Source organism: Hemicordylus capensis, chromosome 7 (assembly GCF_027244095.1).
Source record: "Hemicordylus capensis ecotype Gifberg chromosome 7, rHemCap1.1.pri, whole genome shotgun sequence".
In the NCBI taxonomy this organism is placed as follows: Eukaryota; Metazoa; Chordata; class Lepidosauria; order Squamata; family Cordylidae; genus Hemicordylus; species Hemicordylus capensis.
The window spans coordinates 29,554,075-29,575,336 of NC_069663.1; the positions used below are offsets into that span (position 1 = coordinate 29,554,075).

At 63.4% G+C, this 21,262-nt stretch overlaps 3 protein-coding genes across 5 annotated transcripts; 2 read left to right on the plus strand and 1 right to left on the minus strand.

Annotated features, from left to right (window-relative positions):
• Positions 1-623: 623 nt before the first annotated feature.
• Positions 624-3,751, plus strand: YIF1B (Yip1 interacting factor homolog B, membrane trafficking protein). Its single transcript, XM_053267359.1, has 8 exons — positions 624-808; positions 1,006-1,250; positions 1,398-1,502; positions 1,950-2,028; positions 2,362-2,419; positions 2,691-2,846; positions 3,018-3,111; positions 3,230-3,751. The coding sequence occupies exons 1-8, from the start codon at positions 742-744 to the stop codon at positions 3,383-3,385; spliced, it is 960 nt and encodes a 319-aa protein (XP_053123334.1). The 5' UTR covers positions 624-741; the 3' UTR covers positions 3,386-3,751.
• A 916-nt stretch (positions 3,752-4,667) lies between these two features.
• SPINT2 (serine peptidase inhibitor, Kunitz type 2) lies at positions 4,668-13,845 on the minus strand. Of its 3 annotated transcripts, none has more exons than XM_053267361.1 (6): positions 13,694-13,845; positions 10,194-10,358; positions 8,471-8,539; positions 7,843-8,013; positions 7,059-7,121; positions 4,668-6,476 (listed from the first exon to the last, which is right to left on the minus strand). In XM_053267361.1, exons 1-6 carry the CDS (start codon positions 13,767-13,769, stop codon positions 6,307-6,309), a joined length of 714 nt encoding a protein of 237 aa, XP_053123336.1. In that variant the 5' UTR covers positions 13,770-13,845; the 3' UTR covers positions 4,668-6,306. The 3 variants fall into 3 exon arrangements, with proteins under 3 accessions (XP_053123336.1, XP_053123337.1, XP_053123338.1); XM_053267362.1 differs by lacking the exon at positions 13,694-13,845 and adding an exon at positions 12,826-13,152; XM_053267363.1 differs by lacking the exon at positions 13,694-13,845 and adding an exon at positions 12,467-12,709.
• A 1,500-nt stretch (positions 13,846-15,345) lies between these two features.
• PPP1R14A (protein phosphatase 1 regulatory inhibitor subunit 14A) lies at positions 15,346-20,614 on the plus strand. Its single transcript, XM_053267366.1, has 4 exons — positions 15,346-15,732; positions 19,332-19,412; positions 19,791-19,823; positions 20,230-20,614. Exons 1-4 carry the CDS (start codon positions 15,514-15,516, stop codon positions 20,356-20,358), a joined length of 462 nt encoding a protein of 153 aa, XP_053123341.1. The 5' UTR covers positions 15,346-15,513; the 3' UTR covers positions 20,359-20,614.
• The last annotated feature ends 648 nt before the right edge of the window (positions 20,615-21,262 follow it).

Here is a 21,262-nt window from a genome sequence, read left to right on the forward strand (position 1 = left end):
CCAGGCACACGGAGGAGGCCGCCAGCTGCTGCTCCCGGGGACCGGCATGCGGGGTGGGGGGCGGCCACCCTCTGCCCCCCCCGCCAGGAGGAGGGGAGGGGGAGGAGGAAGCAGCGGCGCACGCGCAGGGGAGCCCTGGCGGGGGAGGCGGAGTCTCCGCTCCCTCGCTCTGCCCGCCCGGGGCCCTTCGGAGGAGGGATGGGCGGCCCAGCGGGGCTGGAGGCAGCTCGGGCTGCTCCTCTCTCTCTTCCCGCCCGGGAGCCGCCGCATAGCCCGCAGGCTGGTCGTTCGTCAGGTGGAGCCGCACGGCGCAGGCCGACCAGCTCGACCTGACGAAGGCCAGCCTGCAGGCAGGCGGCTCTAGGCTGGGGCGGACTGGAGGAGGAAGGCGCCAACCGGACAGCCTCCTACCGCCACAACCCACCACCGCTTGGGGTGGTGAACTGGCGCCGCCCCCAAGCCACTGGCCCGACGGCGCACGCGCCCTTCCCGCCAGTCGCCACGCCCTCCTCTGCGTCACATCCGTCCCCCGTCTCCGGGCAACCGCCCCGCCCCTTCCCTTCATTGTTCCCGTACCGGCCGGTGGCGTCACCAGCGTGCGCGAGCCGTCGCGTAACCGCCCGGTGCCCGCCCTCTGCTTTGAGATCCGGCGCGCTGATTGGCCGGGCTCTGCTGGGGGCGCGCTAATTGGTTCGTGGGCGAGGCAGGCGCGTCTGGTCTCTCTTGCTCGGAGGATCCGCGATGAGCGGGGCTGCCCTGGACGGCGCCGGCGCCCCTGCGGGGGGAGCCGGAGGGGGACGCCGCGCGGGTGAGTGTCACGTGGCGAGGGGGGCTGGCAGGACCCCCCCGGCAGCTCAGGGGAGAGGCGGGGCCATGCCCGGGGTCCGTGGGGTTGGCCGGCCTCCCTTTCTTCCTCCCCTTCTCCTTGGTGGGCTGGCCGGCAGCAGCTCCTGTGGGGTGGCGGGCCGTTCCGCTGGCCTCGTTCTCGACTCTCTTGCTCCGCAGCTGCCAAGCGCCGCCTGCCCGCCCCCGCCTGCCCGCGCCTGGCAGACCCCCACCAGCTCTTCGACGACACCAGCTCTGGAGCCGCGGCGCCTCCCGCGGGCCGGGCCGCCGCCTCCTCCTCTTCCCCCGCCGGCGGGGCCGCCTACTCCGAGCAGGCCTCCTTCCTCTCCGAGCCCGTCTCCAGCTTCGCCGCGGCCTACGGCAGCAGCTTAGCCACCCATGGCAAGGAGATCGTCGACCGGCACGTGAGTGCCCTCGAGCATAGGCAGAGCGCTCCCTTCTGGAGAAAGGGCGCTGGTAGGGCTGCCTTTGCGCCCAGCTAGCAGGGCTTGGAGCCGCTCCTTGGCCGCCTCCGCCGCCGCCCACCTGTCTCTGCTCTGCTCCCCTCCCAGATTGACCGCTTCATTCCCGTGACCAAGCTGAAGTACTACTTTGCGGTGGACACGGTCTACGTGGGCAGGAAGCTGGGGCTGCTCCTGTTCCCCTTCCTGCACCAGGTGATGTGGGGGGTGGCGCGGGGGGGGGGCTGGGGCCTCCCTGCGCACAGCGCACTGTTCACGCATGGCCGGTGGCTGGGGAGGTTTTTAAATCCGTCCGCGGCCGTCAGTCGCCAGGGCAGAGGAAGCTTGCTTCTCGGTAGCAGCTGAAGAGGGCAGTTGCCTGCTGGTGGGGAGCGGGAGGCTGGAGGAGATGGGCCCTCCTTGCCCCTGGGGAGCATGGGCGTTGCTTGAGGTTCGGCTGGGTGTGGCTCCTCGGGGGGGGTCTCCCCGCCCCCCCATGTCCACCCACTTACTCCCTGCGGTGCCTAGGCAGCCAGAAGACCCCACCTAGCGGGGGGGGGGGGCACAGGGTACTCTCTGGGCTTCCCTGCCAGCCTCCCTCCTCCCCCCCACTGGAGCCGGTGGGTGTGGGGTAACGTCTGCCCACCTGGGTGCCTTTGGCAGGACTGGCAGGTGCAGTACCAGCAGGACACGCCCGTGGCTCCCCGCTTCGATGTCAACGCGCCTGACCTCTACATTCCAGGTACTGTGCGTTCTAGCGCTCCCCACGGTGGGGAGGCCAGAGCGGCCTGCCTGTTCCTCCGCCCCATGCCCCGGGAGATCCTGCGTGGCCAGAGGGCAGGCCTCTGCCTTGAGGGCTTGGCAGTCTGTGACGATTCCACCTGGGGGAGGCAGCCGAGAAGCGGGAGCTGGGGGGGGGGGCCGCAAAGGCGCTGGCTTCCGTTGCTTTGCTCTGGCCCTAACCCTAAGCGGTCTATGGGGGCTGCTCAGGGGTGGTGAAGTGGCGGAGCTGCTGCTGTCCGGACGGAGGGGGAGCTGGTTCCTCCTGTGACTGGTGCTCCTTGCTCCTCCGCAGTCATGGCATTCATCACCTACATCTTGGTGGCCGGGCTGGCGCTGGGAACGCAGAATAGGTGAGAACACTGGGGGGGGGGTGCGGCAGTCACATTACTCCCACACTGCAACTGCAGGGCCCCGAATGCCCCCTTTGTCTGCGGCAGCAGGTGGTGGTCTGGCTTGGGAAGGAGCAGCATTTTGACCCCCAAATGTTCTCTCTCTCTCGCTCCCGCCAAGTGCTGGCTCGGATACAAGGCCAGGTGCCTGCTGTCCCCTTGTGCACCTCCCAGCTCCTTGGGGGTGGGGGTCCGGCAGCCACTCCTAACCGCCTTCCCGGGAACGTTGCAGATTCTCCCCAGACCTCCTGGGCTTGCAGGCAAGCTCCGCCTTGGCCTGGCTCATTGTCGAGGTGCTGGCCATTCTCCTGAGCCTCTACCTTGTGACTGTCAACGCAGACTTGTCCACAATCGACGTGGTTGCCTTTTCAGGCTACAAATATGTCGGGTGAGTAAGCCAGAGGCTGGTCCAGGCGGCCTGGACCCGGCTTCCCCCCTCCGTGTGGCCAGAGCCAAAGACGGCCCAGGCAGCCACGCCCGCCTGGATCCTCCTGAGCTGCTGCTGCTGCCAGGGCTGCCGCTGTGACAGGTCCCCCCCCTCCTCCTCCTCCTCCGTCAGGATGATTGTGGGCCTTCTGGCCGGACTGCTCTTTGGGAAGATGGGCTACTACCTGCTGCTGAGCTGGTGCTGCCTCGCGATCTTCGTCTTCACGGTGAGAACCGGGGTGTTTTGGGGGGGGGGGCAGGTGAAGCACCTCGCAGCCTGTGGGCTCCCGTTCCGGGCCTGGCCCCAGCGACAGGATCCCTCCGTCCCTCTCCTCTGCCCCTTAGATTCGGACCTTGCGCCTGAAGATCCTGTCCGAGGCAGCGGCGGAGGGCGTCTTGGTGCGGGGGGCCAAGAACCAGCTGCGCATGTACCTGACCATGGCTGTGGCTGGGCTGCAGCCACTCATCATGTACTGGCTCACCTTCCACCTTGTCCGCTGAGCTGGCGCCTCCTCCGGCAGGCGCTGCAGAAACACACTGGAGATCGAGGCACCTGGGACTCCCTTGATGGCCGTCTTTGTGGGGAAGGGTCTTGGGCAGCAGGCAGTGGCAACCCTAACCCTAACCCCACCCAGCCCTACTCGCAATCAGCAGCCTGGCTCTCGGCTCTGCTGCTGCTGCTGCACCCTCCCCCCCCCCGCCCCTGCATGGAGGCTGCAGGCCCTGGGCTTGCCTGCTGCTTGGCTAGAAGCTCAGTATTATTGGGAGGGGCACGTTATGGGGGCGGGACGAAGGGGGCTCATCCTGAGGGGCTTGCTGCTTTGTGTCTAGTCTTACAACAAGCACATTAAAAGGGTGGAGCCTGCAGCGCTTGTATGGTGCTCTCTGCTGGGCGGGGGTGGGCAGCGGGCGGGTTGCTCGGTAGTTCTTGAGTCTTGAGGCAGCTGCCAGAAGAGCTCAGGACAAGAACAGCCCTGTTGGATCAGGCCCCCCAAGAAAGCCCATCTAGTCCAGCCTCCTGTTTCCCACAGTGGCCCACCAGATGCTGCCTCTGGAAAGCCCACAGGCAAGAGATGAAGGCATGCGCTCGCTCTCTCTCTCTCTCTCCTGCCACTGGTGTGTGGAGGCAACTTGCCTCTGCGGATGGAGGTGGCCTACACCCCTCAGCCTGACAACCCTTGAGAGACCTGTCCTCTGTACTCTTCTCTGAACCCTTCTTAAAGCCATCCAGGCTGTTGGCTGTCGCCACATCTGAGGGCAGAATATTCCATAGGTTAATTGTGTGTTGTGTGAAAAACTACTTTTGTGGGTCAATTTCTTGGCAATCAGTTTCATGGGATGACCCCTGGTTCTAGTGTTATGAGGGAGAAAACTTTCTCTTTATCCACTCCTTCACCGTGCATAATTATATGCACCTCGGTCATGTCTCCCGGTAGCCTAATTTTGTTGAATGGAGGCTTTTGAAAGGAGGACCGGGGGGGGGGGGCAGGGAGGTGCCTGCACGCAAGTGGGTGGTGCTCCCAAGGACTCTGTGATGAGGCTCAGCACTTCTAGGTCCGGCGCTCCGTCTGGCCACAGGCAAGGTAGCAGCGACACAGCAGCGGGCTCCATGCCAACACCCCTGCCCCACCATCCCTCCACAGAGGCTGGGCAGAGGGCGAGGCATGCTGGGAGCTGCCTCTGCCCCTCTCATTTCTGCCCCAGAGCCACCTCCCCCATTCCTGGGCTTTGAGCAACTACAGCTGGTGCCCCCTCCCTGCAACAGGAGCCCATTCATGCCAGCTTTAAAATTTAAATTTATGTTTTATTGAAAGGCATTTCAATATTAAAAAGACAATTGCCATAAAAGATTTAACACAATCAAGTTTCATTTTTTTAAAAAGACCAAGAGTATAAAAATTCACTGTGTTCCTACAAAGTAGTCCCTTGCTGAAGTAGGGGGAGAAGAGGCTCGCACACTGCCCTCACTGGGGATGTGGGGGGGGGGGGAGATGTGGCCCCACTGCCCCTTGGAAGCCAGAGGGCTGGTGCTGCTGAGGAGTGCATAAGGGTGGCCCAAGAAGCTCTGGGCCTGAAATGGGATGTGCATTTTCCCTGCAAGGGGGGCTGTGGGCAGAGGAAGCCTGCTGTCAGGGATTGGGGGGGGGGGGTGAGCGGAAGTGAGGGCCAGGAGGGGGGGGGCTGTGCTGGAGCCGGAGTTTTCGAGCCTCTCCTGAAGCAGAATTTGGACAAGGAGCTGCCCCAAGGAGTGCAGGCGGGGCAGAGAAGCTGCCTCAGTTGCTTGCATGTGCAGTGAGCTGCAAGCATCAGCCAGCGGAAAGCATCACATCTGTTCCTCGAAGAGAAACCCGGCAGAGGCTGGCCTGCGGGAGCTCCGGTGGAGGTGGAGACTCCCTGCCAATAAACCAAGGCCCGCATGGAAAATTGTGCTCACGGCCCTCTTCAGGGCCCCCCAGCTGGCTGCTGGAGTGTAGGTGTCTGGCCCTCGCAGTGGGGGCAAGTGATCCGCAGAGTCTCCTCGGAGTAGGCGGGCTCCTTCCCAGCGTCTCCTCTTTGCCCTGAACCAAAACCTCCTGTGCTGTGGGGCCAAACAAAGCTCCCTTCACGACGCAGCCCCCCCCCCGCCCCATGTCTGCCAGAAGGAACTGGTTGGACTCTCCTTGGAAGCAGCAGCCGCTGCCGCAGCACCCTCCGTACCCCCCCCCCGCACAGCAAGAGGGGGCTGAGCACAACTCTAAGGCCCATCTGAAGCAGAACCTTGCTGTCATACACGCACACACAGCGGGGGGGGGGGCGAAGTATTTTCCTGAAAGAGCAAAACCCCACCCCACCCCCCTTTTCCTCCCAGACCTTCACATTGCTCCTCTGGATGGAGCCTCACAGCCTGACCAGTCGGGCCCTCGTGACACATCCTCAAGCAGACCCTGGAGCTCTGCTGGTGGCTGGCAGCCCAGGCAGGGGGAGGCCCCGCAACAGGGGGGTGGGTGGCCCTTGGGATCCCAGAAGCCGGGACCGGCACCTCTGCCCCCAAGCAGGGCAAGTGCAGCCGGCAGCCTACTTGTAGGCTGTGCCGTGGGGAAAGAAGAGCAGGCCCCCCCCCACCACCAGCATCCCATCAGGCAGGGTTCTGAGCTACCCTGGGGTCCCGTCCCCCCACCGCCGAACTATCCCAGGAAGGTGTGGCCAGAGGCTCCCGTTCTGCTCCCAGAGGCCGCTGGAGGGCGCATTCTACATGGCTGTGCTTAGAGAGAAAGAAGAGCAAGCTTGGACAGAGGCCGGTGTCATGGGGGAGAGAGAGCGCCCCTCCCCGGGAGAGATTTATGGTGAGCCAAGCACGATCCTAGAGAGAGCAAGCAAGAGAGCGCGTGCATACATTTCCTGTTTGCAGGAGGGCAGAGAGTGTGCGTGGCCGCCTTGCACTCTCAGAGCGTGTGGGCGTTGCTGCTCATCAGGTACTCCTTGTCGTCCAGCGTGCTCCACACAGTCCCCAGCGAGAGCTCCTGGCTCTTCCTGCAGAGCTTGACACAGAAGACCACCGTGGACCCCAGTAGGAGAGCGGCCATGATGGCCAGGAGCACAGCAAGCACCACCGCTGTGGAGGGAAAACGTTAGAGCCCATGAGAGGGGCAAGGAGAGGATTTCTGGGCCGCGGGCGGGGCGGGGGGACCTGGGACTTTGGCCATCAGAAGCCTCTTTATGTGGAAAAGCAAAGCTTTGCAAGGGAGAGGTTGCCGCTTGAGGGACTCTCCTGCTCTAAGCAGTCCAAAACCACCGAGGAGGAGGAAGGAAGGATGCTGAGCCAGAGGAAGGGGCCTCCGGCTGGGACTACCCAGCAGGCCTTCCCGGAGGGAGCTCGACAGCCAGCCTGTACGGCTCGGCCCAGCTTTCTCTCCGCCCCATCTGTGTGCAGAATGATGAGTTTTGTTCTGGGTGGCAAGATCAAGATCATGTGCATTCGGAGGGCGGCCTTCCTGGTTCCCCCTGAGCAGTCCCTAACATCAATGGAGCGGACATAAAAGGAACTTGTGAGCATGCAGACGTGCTCGTGCCTTGGAGGGAGCCACGCAATGCACCCCCAGTCAGTGCTGGGAAGAGGCCTCACTGGCTCTGGGCCCCACAGAGACTTCCCGTGGGGATTCAGTCTCCCCCCCTGCCCACAGCCCAGTCCTCCTACCTCGGGTGGAGTCGGGGAAGAAGCGGGGGGGTGCGCTCGGCCCCTCCAGGTCTTCAGAGCTCTCTAGACAGGGGGGAGAAGCAGGAGCAGCCCGTCAGGACAAGATACCGCACGACAGGGGTCCGGGCAGAGTCTGGAGAAGCCCCTTTTTGGAACCCAGCCCAACTGGCCTTCCTGGTGTGGCTCTTGGACAGGGGAAGCAGAGAGCCTGCCATGTTCCCCAAAGCTCCACATTGGGTGGGCGGGGATCCTACTGGATATGCTGCGACGACACCCCCCTTCCCTTCAAGGTCTCCACCCGCTCAGACATCTGGCTGTCAGCACAAGACTAGACGCAGCAGCCCCACGCAGACTCCATGAGCCAGTGGTGGACGGGCTGCCAGCCTTGCTGGGTCAGACCCAAGTGGGTCTCTCTGGTCCTGCAGTGGCCAGAAGGGTGTTTCCAGGGGAAAGGCATGAAGCCAGCCACCTGGGTGAGGATGGCGCTTCCATGGCATCATCCTGAGGGGCTGGGGGCGGGGCTGGAAGCTCCCCCAGTCTCCTTGTAACTGAAATCCTATGGTGAAGAGTTACGTATGGGGCCTCAGAGGCCATCTAGAGGTTGCCTGATCCCCAGGAGGGCCCTTGGTCCACCTAGCTCCAGATTGCACCCCGAGGGCTTCAGCTGGGAGTTTCCCCAACCCTACCTGGAGATGCTGCCAGGGAGTGAGCCTGGGACCTTCTGTGGGCCAAGCAGCAGCTCTTCCTGCTCACAGGGCATTGGCGCATTTCCCTCCCGGCTTACCTCTCTTCCCGGCACACTGTCGCAGGCAGGCTTCCTCGAGCTCATAGTTGTTTGCGTTGCCTCCACAGCCACCATAGATGAACATCTTGCAGGATCGGGTCTCAGTGTCAAAATACCAACGCCGGAAGGCGGCTCGGCAGAGGCCAGTCTCTTTGGACGCAGTGCACTGCTCTGGAGAAGAAAGACAGGAGTCTGTTCCAGCCCTGCCGGGAGTTGTGGCTGGCAGGAATCCTTGCCTCTCCTGCCTCGGCCCCTGGAGCAGCCAGGCAGAGCAGAGCAGCGCAGCCCAGCCAGAGGGCTGAGGAGCCACTTGCTCCATCTGGCCCATCCAAAGACTGGAAGCTTCAAGAGCCTCCACAGAGTCCCTACCAAAGAGCCCCAAGAGACACTCCACCACGGGAGCCAAAGGGTGAGGGCGCCACCCACTTGGTGCTGCACCCCCAGGCTCGAAGAGGTCAGGCACATTTGGACAGCCTCAGCCGCCTGGAGGTGCCTTGTGTCAAGTCCCAAGCCACCGAGAAGCGGGCTGCCTCTCCCAGGAAGTGTGCCAAGGGAAGGGCCGCAGGCCTCGCCCTCCAGCTGGGCTTCGGAACAAGCCCCAGAGACCCTCCGCTGCTCCAGGCCTTACCCTTGGTGCTGGAAAGCGCTGTCCCTCCCTCGCTGGGCAGCGGGATCTCGGTTGCCTTCTGGTCTCCGCCTGAAAGCCAAGAGGGTTGTCACATCAGACCCGCACAGTCCAGGATCCCCAGAAGCCACCCAAAAGAGGCTCTTCATGCAAGGCCTCCCTGCTGGTGCTTTTCGCTGCGTAGGATCACTCCTGGCCTGGTCTGAGAGAGCACTTGCAAGAGAGGCTGCAGACACAAAGCCTCTCCTACCGTTTGGGTTGGGGATGCAAGTGCAGCAGCTGTGCCCAAAGCCAGCTATTCCACACACCAGGTGGGGTTCTCCAGCTGGGGGGGGTGGGCATTCACATCTGCCACACACCAACTCCTCCAACTCTAAGCCCATGTGAGAAATTGACAGATCCGATTTATGAGCTTTCCTTGGGCTTGTATGCTGTGGAAATGGCTTCTTGGTTTTGTCTTTCCTAAACAGGGATACGGGGGCGGGGGCGGGGAGGTGTCAGTCTGTGTCTGTCACACACACACACACACACACACACACACACACACTCCCGATCTATCATCTTATGTACTAATAGTGACCTCAAGTGGTTGAGCACCTATCAGACAGGAACAAGAATAAGGTTAGCCACAGACAAGGTAGTGATTTCGGGGGGGGGGGGCGCCTCTCAAGAACACAGAAGCAGATATATTTGTAAATCGCTTCTTTGTACAGAGTCTGGAAACTGCAGTTAGTCCAGAATGCAGCAGCCAGGTTGGTCCCCGGGTCACCTCAGAGGCCACATTATCCCTACATTAAAGGAACTACACAGCTCAGACGCGGGGTATTTAAGAGAATATCTTCACGATGAGCCCCATCGCCCACTGAGATCATCGGAAGAGGTTCTCCAGCTTGTCTGGTGGCCATGCAGGGGCGGGCCTTCTCTGTTGCTGCCCTGAAACTCTGGAATGTGCTCCCTGCTAAAAGAGCCACCCCATCTCTGGCAACTTCTAAAAAGCCTTTAAAGACACTTTTCCCCCCCACCCAAGCTTTTTAACTAGACTGTGGTTTTACATTTCTTTTAAGGTTTCTATTTGTTTTGTTTTCTGTTGTTGTAAACTGCCCAAAGATGGAAGTTTGAAGTGTTGTACAAATATGTTTGATAATAAATGAAAGAAAATGGAAAAGAAAAACCCAAGAGGCAACCTGAGGACCAAGCATGATCCTGCCCCTCCCCGGGGCAAGGGCATGGCACATTAACCGGGAGGGCAACGGGGGTGGGGTGCAAGGGACCAGGTGGGGAGTCGGGGCTGGCCTGCGAGCCTCTCACCGCTCACAAGATCCCGGGGCTGGGCACTCGGGCTGAGGGGTGCAGGGGTCTGCAGCAGTCTGATGTGTTCCCATCGAAAGGTGCTGCCCGAAGGGGGAGATCCAAGGAAGAGGACGTCTTCACATGGGCCACTCACAGAGCGGAGAGTTGGGGTGGAGCCCGGCCCCAGGCCGAGAGGTGCCCAGGGGCCCCCCACTGGGATTGCAGGCACAGACTGGGAGCTGCTGTTCGGACGCGAGGGCTGCTGTGTCTACTTGTGGAAACCACTTGGTGTACAATATCGCGAGACCACTTTTCTGAGCGAGAGCAGCCATTCTGTTAGAAGGCAACTCTGCAGGGAGCAGGGGCAGAATTCCCTGCCGGCCAAGGTGCCCTTGGGGCCGAATTCCTCCTTGGGAAGAGGCCCAGGCACCCTCACCTGCCGCACAGGCCTGTAGGCAATGCTCCCTTGTGAGGAAGTTGTTGCTGTTGCTTCTGCAGCCGCCATAGATGAACTTCTCGCACGCCTGGCTCGTGGCATTGTACCTCCACCTGGGAAAGGAGGCCCGGCATCGGCTCACCACCATGGGCAAAAAGCAAGCATCTGAAAGCAAAGAAGGGGCAAAGTGTGGCTGGAGGAGAGGTCTGGCCAGTGGCTACTAGCCAAGGATGGAACAGCCACATTCTGAGTCAGCCTTTCTTCAGCCAGCAAGTGCTCCCCCCCCCCGTGGGCATCAGGCAGGCCAACACTGGAGATGATGCCTGTCCGGCCATCAAAACAGGCCATGGCTAGCACAATGTCCCTCTTGGGGACACCCAAATTCACAGCAGCAGCAGCACCACCACCAGTGCCACACAACCACCACCACCCCGAGCTCCCCACTCCAGCCCCTGAGGCTTGAACACATCAGCACAGGGGCCATTGGCCTTGGGGGCCCAGCAGCATATGCCAAGACACAGGTCTACTCTAAATGCATCCCAGGGAAGGGAGACTCCAAGAGGCTGGTGTCCAGTTCCCCACAGCATGAGCTTGAGGATATTCCAGGGGGTTTCCAGACCACACTATATGGGTGGGAAGCCATTGCTTTGCAAGGGGGTGCAGAAAGCACACACACTTCCCTAGGACAAGAGGTTCCTCACACTGGGAGAGCTCGGGGAGACTTATTTGCCAGGACGGCCCTTATGCTGGTGCGGGAGCCTTGAAAGTGGAGACCCCTCCAGCCAAGCAAGACAAGAGTCCAATCTGCCATTGTGGGAGTTCCACCCCCTTTTCAAGAGCAACCCCTTCAAGGAGGAGGGGATCTCTGGACTGAGACCAGGGCACATGACCCTTTGCCCTTTGGTACCCCACTTTCCCCCGAGCAGGGATCATTTGTTCAAGGCCTGCCCTCCAGGCAATGTTTTGCTGCAAAACTAAAGCCCCCTTCCGTTCTTGAGCTCATGACCCTTTTCTCCAGCAGAGCAATCAGCAAGCCTCCGGGTGGCTCTGAGATCTTGCCAGAGCTCCTAGCTAGACAGTTGCCGATGCTGCCTGCAGTACTGTGGAAGTTCCCCAGGTTGCCACAGCCAGGTGGCCCGAGGTGGCTGCTTTCTGGTCTTGCCGCATAGTTCTGTGGGGCGAGGCCTGTCCCTGCACTTGGGGCTGGGCTGAGAGGCCCCTGGCAGGGATGTGCACGGAACCAGTTCAACAGTGGGCTGGGGGAAGGTGTCTCACTTTGAGAGCAGGGGAGGGTCCACTTACCCCTCCTGCCACTCCCCCCACTGCTGGCATCCATTTTTTAAAAGCCCATTGGGGTGCCAGAATACCTCCCTGCCGCCCAGATAAGAGCGGAAGTCTCTGACGCGCTGGCACAGGTGCGCACACATCGCCAGCACGCGCAGGTGTGGGGGAGGCTTCCGGTCCTATCCAGACAGTGGGGGCAATGGGATGGCAGGGAAGTAGGCTGCTGCCCCGATGGGCTTTTAAAAAAAAGGACGGGGGGGTGACAGGAAGGGGAAGTGCATCCTCCCTGCTCTCAAAGCAGCACCGCCACTGCCTTTGAGGGGCCCTCCCGCGCCCTGGTTCCGTGGACATCCCCAGCACCCGGCACTCCAACCAGCAGCCACAGGAAGTGTTTTGGAGTCCTCTGTCCCTGTGGCTGGAGACACCCACCCCAGGCACCCAAGAGCTGGGGATCCATCCTCCTCCCACCCTCATCAGGACACAGGAAGCTGCCATATACTGAGACAGACCCTTGGTCTATCTAGCTCAGCATTGTCTACCCAGACTGGTAGCAGCTTCTTCCAGGTTGCAGGCAGGAGTCTCTCTCAGCCCATCCTGGAGATGCCGCCGCCGCCAGGGAGGGACCTTGGAGGGAGTCTTCCGTGTGCAAGCAGGCAGATACTCTTTCCAGAGCAGCCCTATCCCCTGAGGGGAATACCCGACAGTACCAACACACGACGTGTCCCATTCAAATGCAAGCCAGAGCAGACCCTGCTCAGCAAAGGGGACAGTTCATGCTTCCTACCACCAGACCAACTTCCCCCTTGGAGCAGAGAGCAGCTTGGAGGGTTTTTACTGGGGTGGGGCTACACCAAGGCCCCAGTGCCCCCGGGGCAGCGACCACCCCCCCCCTTCCAGTCACATCTAGCCTGACTCGGAGAAGTGCTCTCCCAGCCTCTTTCCCTTTGGCTCCCTCCCTCCCTCCCTCCCTCCCTCGTACACAAGCCTGCCTGAGCAGCTTCAAAGCCCTGCGGGAGGGGGAGCCAGCTGCCGCCGCCGCCGCTTCCGCCTCCCCTCTCGCCAGGCCAGCTGCCAGGAGAAGCGTCCAGAACACCAGCCGTGGGCGGCTGCTGGCCCTGGAGCCCGCTCGGAACCAAGAGGTCTGCGGAACAAGGCGGCGGCGGCGGCGGCCAGCCAGGGTGCTCCGAAGGCTGTGCCCCCCGCCCCGCCCCTCCAGACAGTCGGGCAGCCTGGAACCGAATCTGGAGCAAACCCCCAGAGGTCAGAGGACGCGCCCGCTGCCTGCCTCGCGGTCCCTCGTGGCACGTTCTCTCCCCCCCGCCCCCCCGTCACTCCAACTGCCACCGACCTCCGAACTCCCCGGTATTAATCGTAAAGGAAACTTCTCAGAGTCGCTGGGCAGGATGGGGGCCGAAGGAGCAGGGCCCCAGTTAGGAGGGCCCCCCGGCCCACTCTTCAGCCGGGGGTCAGCCACAGCCACAGCCACGCCGCATCCCAGTGTTGTCTTGAAACCTGCGCACGCACAGAGAGCGCCTTCCTTCCACATCGAGTGAGAGGCCCCAGCAGCCCGCTGGCCGCTTCGCAGCAGACCCCGCGGGTGTTGGGGGCGGGCTGGGGGCCTCGGGCTCCAGAGGACAAAGGGCGCAGGCCGGCGCCGCTTCTCCGAGACCTCTCGGCTCAGCCGGCCGCAGGAGGGCGGGGCCCGGGGGGGGGGGAAGCACAGAGGAGGACGGCGGGGTGGGGGGGGGCAGGCGCAGGAGGCAGCGGCCTCCACACCTGCGCGGCGGCGGCGGCGGCGGCGGCAGCAGGAAGAAGCCCCGGCCGGCCAGCAGCAAGCCCGCCCCAGCTGGTGACTCAGGGTGGGGGAAGGAGCCACGTCGGTGACATCACCGTCCCTGCAAACCGGCCGAGCCAGTTCCGGCCAGGGTGCCCAGCCCAGCAGCTCAGGTGGCCTCCGAGGCCCCGAACCCCGCCGGCCGCAGCCCAGCAGCACGCAGCCCGGCCATGCCCGAAAAGGGGCCTCCAGAGCAGCTCACGAGAGCGCGGGGACAGGGGTCCCTCCGGCGCGCCCCCACCAGCGGCAACAGCAATCGCGAACGAGCGGGGTCCCCCTCGCCCGCCCCACCAAGGTGCAGCCCCGGGGCGCCCCGGACCTTCGCGCCGCGCACGCTTGGGGAGGGGAAGGGAGACGGGGCCGAGCTCCGCGACCGGCTCACCCGGCAGCGCCCCCGCAGCGTCCAGCCCGACGAGGAGGAAGAGCAGCCCGACGCAGCCATGCGCGCAACGCCTCATCTCGGCGGTCTCCAGAGGCGAAGTGCGCAGGGTGGAGGCGCAGCCTCCGGACCCCGCAGGTGAGCCACGCCCCCCGCTCTCCAGGGCCAATGGCGGCACGGGACCGTCACAACAAGTGCTCCCTACAGCCAATTGGAAGCAGGGCGGAGCTCGCGCGCACCTGCCGAGAGAGAAGGAAGCGAGCGAGGCCGCGCACCTGGGGCGGGGAGGCGCTCCGACCCTGGCGAATAGCCGACCTGCTGCTGCTCCGGCACTGGCGTTTTCCGGGGGGCAGCACATGTCCGTCCTGCTGGCCTCCCGTCGGTTGTCGAGGCTGCGGTGGTTGTCTGGTGGCTTCGAGCCCTGCTGGCCAGTGAGCAGAGGCGCCGGGCGGCCTGGATCCAGGGCCTGAGGGAGGGAGCCCGACGCCTCCAGAGCAACCCGGGCAGACCTGGCCTCCCGCCACTTGCACTCGCTAGAAGCTTTCAGGCAGTTGGCTGAATGCAGACCAGAGGAGCCCTTCTCTGGCCTGAATCCTTCCCGCCTTTGCCAGCAGAGGCCTCCACGAAGCCCAGGAGCAATAGGGGTAGACTGCTTCCGTGCATGGGGGATCGATTAGCTGCTGTCACCACGAATATCCGCCGGCCGATGCCCTCCTTTCTCCATGGCCTTGTCCAGCCCTCTTCTAACGCGATCCTAGCCAACGGCCGTGCCCACCACCCCCTCGGGTGACTGACTGGTCGGGGATTCCATACGTGAATGACACGTTGAGTCAAGACTAGTCAGGACTTCGCCCGATTTGAATGAATGGGGTTTGGGTTAGTTCATGACTTACTGGCGCCTTCGGTTTCAGTGGCGCTTCCTCTGGATCCTGCCTGTCGTGAGGAGAACCCCCTGATTTTGCTTTCCAGGGCTTCGGAGGCGTCGGTCAAACTATGGGACTCACCCCACCCCCTCCGGGACGGCGGGAGGGGAGCTTAAACAAAAAGAAGTATGATTGGACTTTTCTGAAACAAATACAAGTCATAACCATTTATAAGAGAACATACAATTATATGTGCATAATACAGGGTTATCGTATTGTAAAGCCGTCTTTCCAAAACGTATACAGCCATTTGCCAGATGACAACCAAGCATCTGGGGATTGTCACTGGCATAACTGAGCAGCGGGACCCAACCGGGAGGAAGGGGTCCGAATTCCTGAAGGGGCTCGTCTCTGCTGCTGCTAATTTGTCCACTAACGCCAATTTCCCGCGTGGAGTGTGCAGCGAGCAGAGACCCGGAGCGCCTCACTTTCCCCGCAGGCCGGCGGGGGGATGCGGGGGGTCCAGGTCAGCGAGCCCTTCCCAGGAGGAGACGGCGCCCCTCTTTTCTGCACAACAGCAGCTGGAAGGATCTTCCGGTGGCCACACACGGCTGCTGGGGGCTCCTGCGGCCGGGCCCGCGAGCAGCCTGGGCCTGCTGGCCTGTGACCCCTGCGCAGCGCGGGTCCCTGGGGCATGCGCCGGCGGAGTCCTCCTCGCCCTCTGGAGGGATGCTGCTGGGAGGAAGGGGGAGCCCCTCCGAGGGGGGCAAGGGGGAGGGCGGTGGCGATGGCTCCTCCAAGAGGTGGCTGACACTCGGCTCCGGATTGCCTGGACGGGGCGGCCCGGTGGGCCACGAAGGGCGGGCCTGCACCCCAGAGCTCCGCCCCTCCCCGCCCCTCGCTCGGCCGCTATAAAGCACGTGCGGGCGGGGGACGCCCCCCATCGGGCAGGGGAAAGTGATGGCCGCTAACCGGGTCGGGCGGCGCCTGGGTCGGGCTTCGCCGGCGCGCTCCGCCGGGCTGTCTCCGGGAGGCCCCCGCGAGGAGCGGACGCCCAGCCCGGGCATTCAGCGGCGCCAGGCGCGGGTCACCGTCAAGTACGACCGGCGCGAGCTGCAGCGGCGCCTAGACACGGAGAAGTGGATTGACGGCCGCCTCGAAGAGCTCTACCGCGGTCGGGTGAGTGGCCAGCGCCGCCCAGTCGCCAGGCTGCCTGCTCGGGCTTGAGACGCGGGGCTGTCGCTGGGTTCGCAGTGGCCGAGCGGGGACCCAGGTGTCTCCCTCTGGCTCCTCTCCCGAAGAGCAGCCCGGTCTCCCAGGCGTCCTGCCTTGGAATGCCTCTCCTGCTCCCGGTCGCAGGAGGAGCGGCAAGGGGGTGCCGGGAAGAAGCGGCTCGTCCTCGGGACAGGAGGCGGGGCGGGGGCTTTCTCTCCTGCCCAGCTCGGCTCGCTCCTCTCTCGCTCCCGCCCCGCGCGCTGCCTGTGGGCTGGCCATTCTTCCGGTAGAGCTGCGCGAGGGAACCAGCCCCAGTCCAGATGGCGGCAGCTGCGCCGCCTTTGGCATCCCCCGACCCCACCCCCCCGCTCGGGCTCCTCAGCACCACCCGCTCCTTGAGGGTTGTTGCTACAGTTGAGTGGGTGGGCTCAAAGAACCCCCCCCTCCCCTCCCCTCCGCTCTCCCTCACTCCGAGGGACCACCCTGGACAAGAGGGGCGAAGAAGGCCCCCTCCTCGGCCCTAGTTGCAGCCCTGCTCCGCTGCTGCCTCCATCGGGGCTTCTTCGGGCTTCCCTCTTCCTGCTGCAGCCGAAGGCCGCTGAGAGTTGCTGAGAGGGGAGCAGAAATGGCAGCGCGAGGCGGGCGCCGGACAGGACCACCTGCGGTGGTGACAGTGGCCAGAAGGCTGTCTCTGGGTACACAGCACAGGCGCCCCTCTTTCGCTCTCGCAGCGGTTCCGGGTGCCAGTAGCTCGACCTGACGAATGGTCACCCTGCAGGCAGCCTGGCTCCTGGGCAGGGCAGGAGGAGGGGGAGCCACCCGCTGCTGCCCAGAAGCAGAGGCAGCTGTGCCTCCTTTGGTCCTTCCTGGCTCCTTCCTGCCACTGGTCCTGATCCTCCATGCTCCCCTGCAGCTGCTTCAGGCTTTGGAAGGAAACCTCGGAGCTCTCCTCCCAGGAGGACCCAGGTCCAAACACCCGCCCTGCCCCGCCCCACTCCATCCATCCCTCTCTCTCCCTCCCTGGTTATTCTGCCCCCCGGAATCTCTGAAGTCACTGGGATCGCCAGCCCTGTAGAACTGGCCTGGAGCCCCAGGAATCTGCAACCCTCTGCAGGTGATGAACCCTTGAAAGAAACTGGGGTGGCCAGGAGGGGGGCGCAGGGAGAAGGGATCTGCAGGGGCAGCTTTGGTCAGAGCGGGCAGCCCAAGGAAGGCGGCCAGACGAGCCTGCCACCCCCACTCCCGCCCCATGCCTGTTGCTTCTTGGCAAACCCCTTCCTGAGCCTTGCTCAACCCCGTCTTTGATCTCCCACCACAACTTGGCCGCTGGCAGAGTTGGGGCACTGCCTGAGACTGGGTGCCGGGGGGGGGGCAGAGGGGCCCTCCAGGCTTGGACACGGGTGGGTCAGGAAGGATGATGCCCACCTGGCAACCCCGGAGCTCCTTGCCTTGGTGGGACCTCCCCAGCCCCAGGCCTGCCCAATTCCTGCTTGGCTTCCAGGCGCTGCTGAGCTGGGACCTTGGGGCCATCTGTCTTGTCCTCTTGCTGCCTCTTCCTGAGAACAGAACTGCATTGTGGGCTCCGAGCAAAGCCCCTGGCCAGCCAGACTTCCCTGGAAGCTTGCAAGCTGTCCATGAAAGGGATAGCAGCACCTCATAATAAGAGCCCTGCTGGATCAGGCCCCCCAAGGCAGCCCATCTAGCCCCACATCCTGTTTCAAACTGTGGCCCAACAGGTGCCGCTGGGAAGCCCACAGGCCTGTGGGGCCTAACCCCAACCCTCTCGTCTGCTGCTGCTGCTGCTCTCCAGAGGCAACTGGTATCCAGAGGCATCCTACCTCTGAGGCTGGAGGTGGCCCACAGCCCTCTGACTAGTAGCCCTTGATAGACCTCTCTTCCTCCCTTCTGCTGACAGTATCTGGCCCTACACCATCACCGCTGCTACCATGACTATGGATATTTATAGACTGCTCTTCCACCAAAGTTCTCAAAGCAGTTTGTAGAGAGCAATCAACAACATAGTTCCCTGTCTGCAGAGCAGAGGTATACTGCCATGGCACATGGAGGCTCCACTTGGCTGCTGTGCTCAGTGGAGGAAGTCCTTTTTCACACAGCACATTATTGATCTATGGAATTCTCTGCCACTGGTTGTGGTGGCGGCGGCCACTAGCTTGGATGGCTTTCAGCGAGGCTTAGACAAATGCATGGAGGAGAGGTCTCTCCATGGCTACTGGTCTGGTGGCAAGAGGCCACCTCCAGCCTCGGTACCAGTTGCAGGGGAGCAGCGGCACCAGAGAGGGCCTGCCCCTTCCAACTCCTGCCTGTGGGCTCCGCAGAGGCTGCATCTGGTGGGCCACTGTTTGGGAAACAGTGCTGGGCTGGAGGGGCTGCCTTGGGGGGCCTGATCCAGCAGGGTGGCCCTTAGTCTGGCGAACAGCTGGTGACAGGCAGCCTGCTGCTCCCACAAAGGCTCTGCGGCTGCTGCTTGGGGATGAGCCTAGCCGAGTCTTGGGCCTTGAAGATGAAGATGTGCAGCAGGCCAGCTGGTGGGTGCTCTGGAGCTGGAGGGGGGGGGGGCCGGGCCGGCAAGAAGAGGCCTCCAGCCGTGGGAGGGGCAGGCAGGCAGGCCAAGCCAGGCCACGTCTCTGAAAGAGGCGCCTCTCTCCTCCAGCCCTTCCATGAAAGGAGAGTTCCCAGCCCGGCTCATCCCAGGGGAGTTTCTAGGAGGGGAGCCCGATCCAGGCCGCCTGCACCCCCACCCCACCCCCACCGCCAAACAAGGGCGGCGGCAGCGGCGGCTGCTGCACACCCAGACAGACCCAGAAGTGGGGTCGGAAGTGAGGCTCCTGGATCTCTGGGTCCTGCAGGGGGAAGGGGTTTTTTGTGGCGGGGGGAGGGGAGGGGAGATAAGTTTTTTTATTGGACCAACAAGCTACCAAAGCATAGAGTGCGTTGCCATAGCACAAGTACATACCAAAGACCTGTCTTTCCATGGTGTGTATACATACATACATACATGTACAGATGAGAGGTGGGGAAACCAGAGAGTTCTGACGTATGTGTAAACAATGCTGTAGCCAAAGGAAAAGGGGTTTAAAACAAGGCAGGTGACCGGGGGTGTCGCCTCGAAGGTCCATTTCCCCCACTGGGGGGCGGCCTGGAGCATCTGGAGCCTGCTGGTGTCCTGCGGCTGGCACTGCTCTGCCTGCCTGCCTTTGAGCAGCCCCCTCCCCAGACCCCCCCCTTTGGTCCAGGGCTTGTGGGAGGAGGAAAGTGGCTTCCATCCCAGCCTCCAGGGGGCGGTGGGGGGGCAGGTGAAGTGGGCGGCAGCTGCCGCTGGCCTGGAGGGGGGCTCCCAGCTGGCTGGGGGAGGGAGCAGCCCCAGCCGAGCGGCTGCTGATTGGAGCGAGAGGCCAGGCGGGGCTGCTGCGCCCATCATGCAGAGCAGGCCTTGCTCTGTCCACAGTGCAGCAATCCAGAAGCCGCCGCTCCTGGCACATCCCAGGGGGCCGGTTTTGCCAGGCCGGCCCCAACAAGGCCTGACCCCCTCCTTGTTCTTGCAGGAAGCAGAGATGCCTGACGAGGTGAACATTGACGACCTCCTGGAGCTGGCCACGGAGGGGGAGAGGGCCAGGAAACTGCAGGTGGGCCGGCGCCCCCCTCCAGGGAGGATGGCCAGGGGGAGGGTCCTGAGGCCGCGGGAAGGAGATGCAAACTGGGCAGCCAGGAAAAGGAGCCCCAGCAGAGGGAGCAGAAAGAATCCAAAGGATGCAAATCACGCAGCGTGGCCGGGGGGGGGCGGGGGGGGAGACAAGTCTGTCCCAGAGAGAGACCAGTGAGGTTTGGGCAGTGAGGGCTGCGCCTCATTTCGCAGGCTTGGCTTTGAGCTTTACCATGCAAACTTGCAGGCACCAAGAGATCAAAGGGAAGCAAGTAACGCCCCCCCCCCGCAACAAAAAGAAATCAGAGGCACACTCTCTGGTACCCCCAGACCCACCTGACTCTTGCCTCTTCTATTCCAGGGCATCTTGGATTCCTGTCGCAATGACACGGAGGTGGGTGAGCGTCAGTCGTGCCTCTGGGCCTGTGCAGCGGGAGGCGCTGTCACTGGGGGAGGGGGGTCAAGAGGGTGCTCCTCCCCCATGCCTGGTCACCTCCCACCCACCCACCCGCCCTGCCACACGGCTGGTGCTGACGTCCCCAGTGCTGGGCCTGCCAGAAATGCCCGGAGTCCCAATCCCAGCTGGCCCTTCCAGAGGGTGGCTGCTGTCCTGGCTCCCCCCACCCACCCACCCCCCCACTGCCCAGGTTGTCATCCCTTCTGGGACTAGCTGGCTGCTCTTGGGGGTGGGAGTGGGCGGGGGGGGTCCACAGCAAGGGCGGGCCCGGTCTTGGGCTGGCTCGGCCCTCACACAGTGGGGAGAAGGCAGGACTCACCCCCCGCCCCGCTTCCTGCCCCAGGACTTCATCCAAGAGCTGCTGGAGAAGCTCCGAGGTCTCCGGACAGAGCACGTCCTCCGCCAGCCGAGCCCCAACAGCCACCAGGAGGCAGAGCAGGCGTGGGGGGGAGCAGAGAGCCAGCCGCTGTGAGTCCAGCATGCTAGCAGGGGTCTCTGCCTCCGGAGGTGCTGAGGCCAGGCTGCAGGCGGGGTGGGGGGTGGGGGGCGCGGCCTGCTGCCCTGTGCTCCGGGCCCTCCCTGGCCCGAGAGGAGCCTGCTGCCCCACACACCCCATATCCCTCAGCAGGCTTCTGGTGCTTCCTCCTGTCCACCCTGTATACATCTCTGTACAGTGAACTGTATTCTCGGCTTCGGCTTGACCCTGTAATAAAGTGCTGTGTTTGCTGCTCCTGCTTCTGCGGCCTGGTGGGCAGGGCTGGGGCCCGGAGAGTGACCATCCACCACCGCTGGGGAGGGGCCGGCCTCCCTCCCCCCTGCCCCGGGAGCCGCCTCACTTGAGGGCGCGGGGGGGGGGGGAGGAGAAGGCCCTGGCTGGTCATGGTCTAGGGGGAGGAGCCCACCGGAGATGTGCCAGGTGGGCCCCCAGAGCCAGCCGCCTCAGGGGCTTTCTGGGCCAAGCCCCTCTTCAGAGGGTGGGGCTTGTGCCCCTTACCTGAAAACCCCCCCCACTACAGCTGGTACCCGCTCCTGTGGCCCTTTTGAGGCTGTCCAGCTGCAGAGACCCCCCTTCGCCCGCTGGCTTTATGCTGGATCCGGCCCGAGGCCTCCAGCCCAGCAGCCCCTTGCCCTCAGGGGCCTGCCCGGTGCCCTTGGGAAGCTGGGAGCTCCCCTCTCCCGCCCCCGCCCCCCTGCCTCTGCACCCAGAGAGGCCCGTCTTCCTGGGAAGCCCTATGGGGCTGCCTTCTCTCTCCGGTGAGCCTGGAGCTGGGCTCCCAGAAGAGACCCCTTGGGCTCCAGCGCAAGAGGAGGGCGCCAGTGGGGCCTGAGCTTGCTCTGAGGCTGCTTCCGTGGGGCGCCCCAGCCCGGCAGGCAGC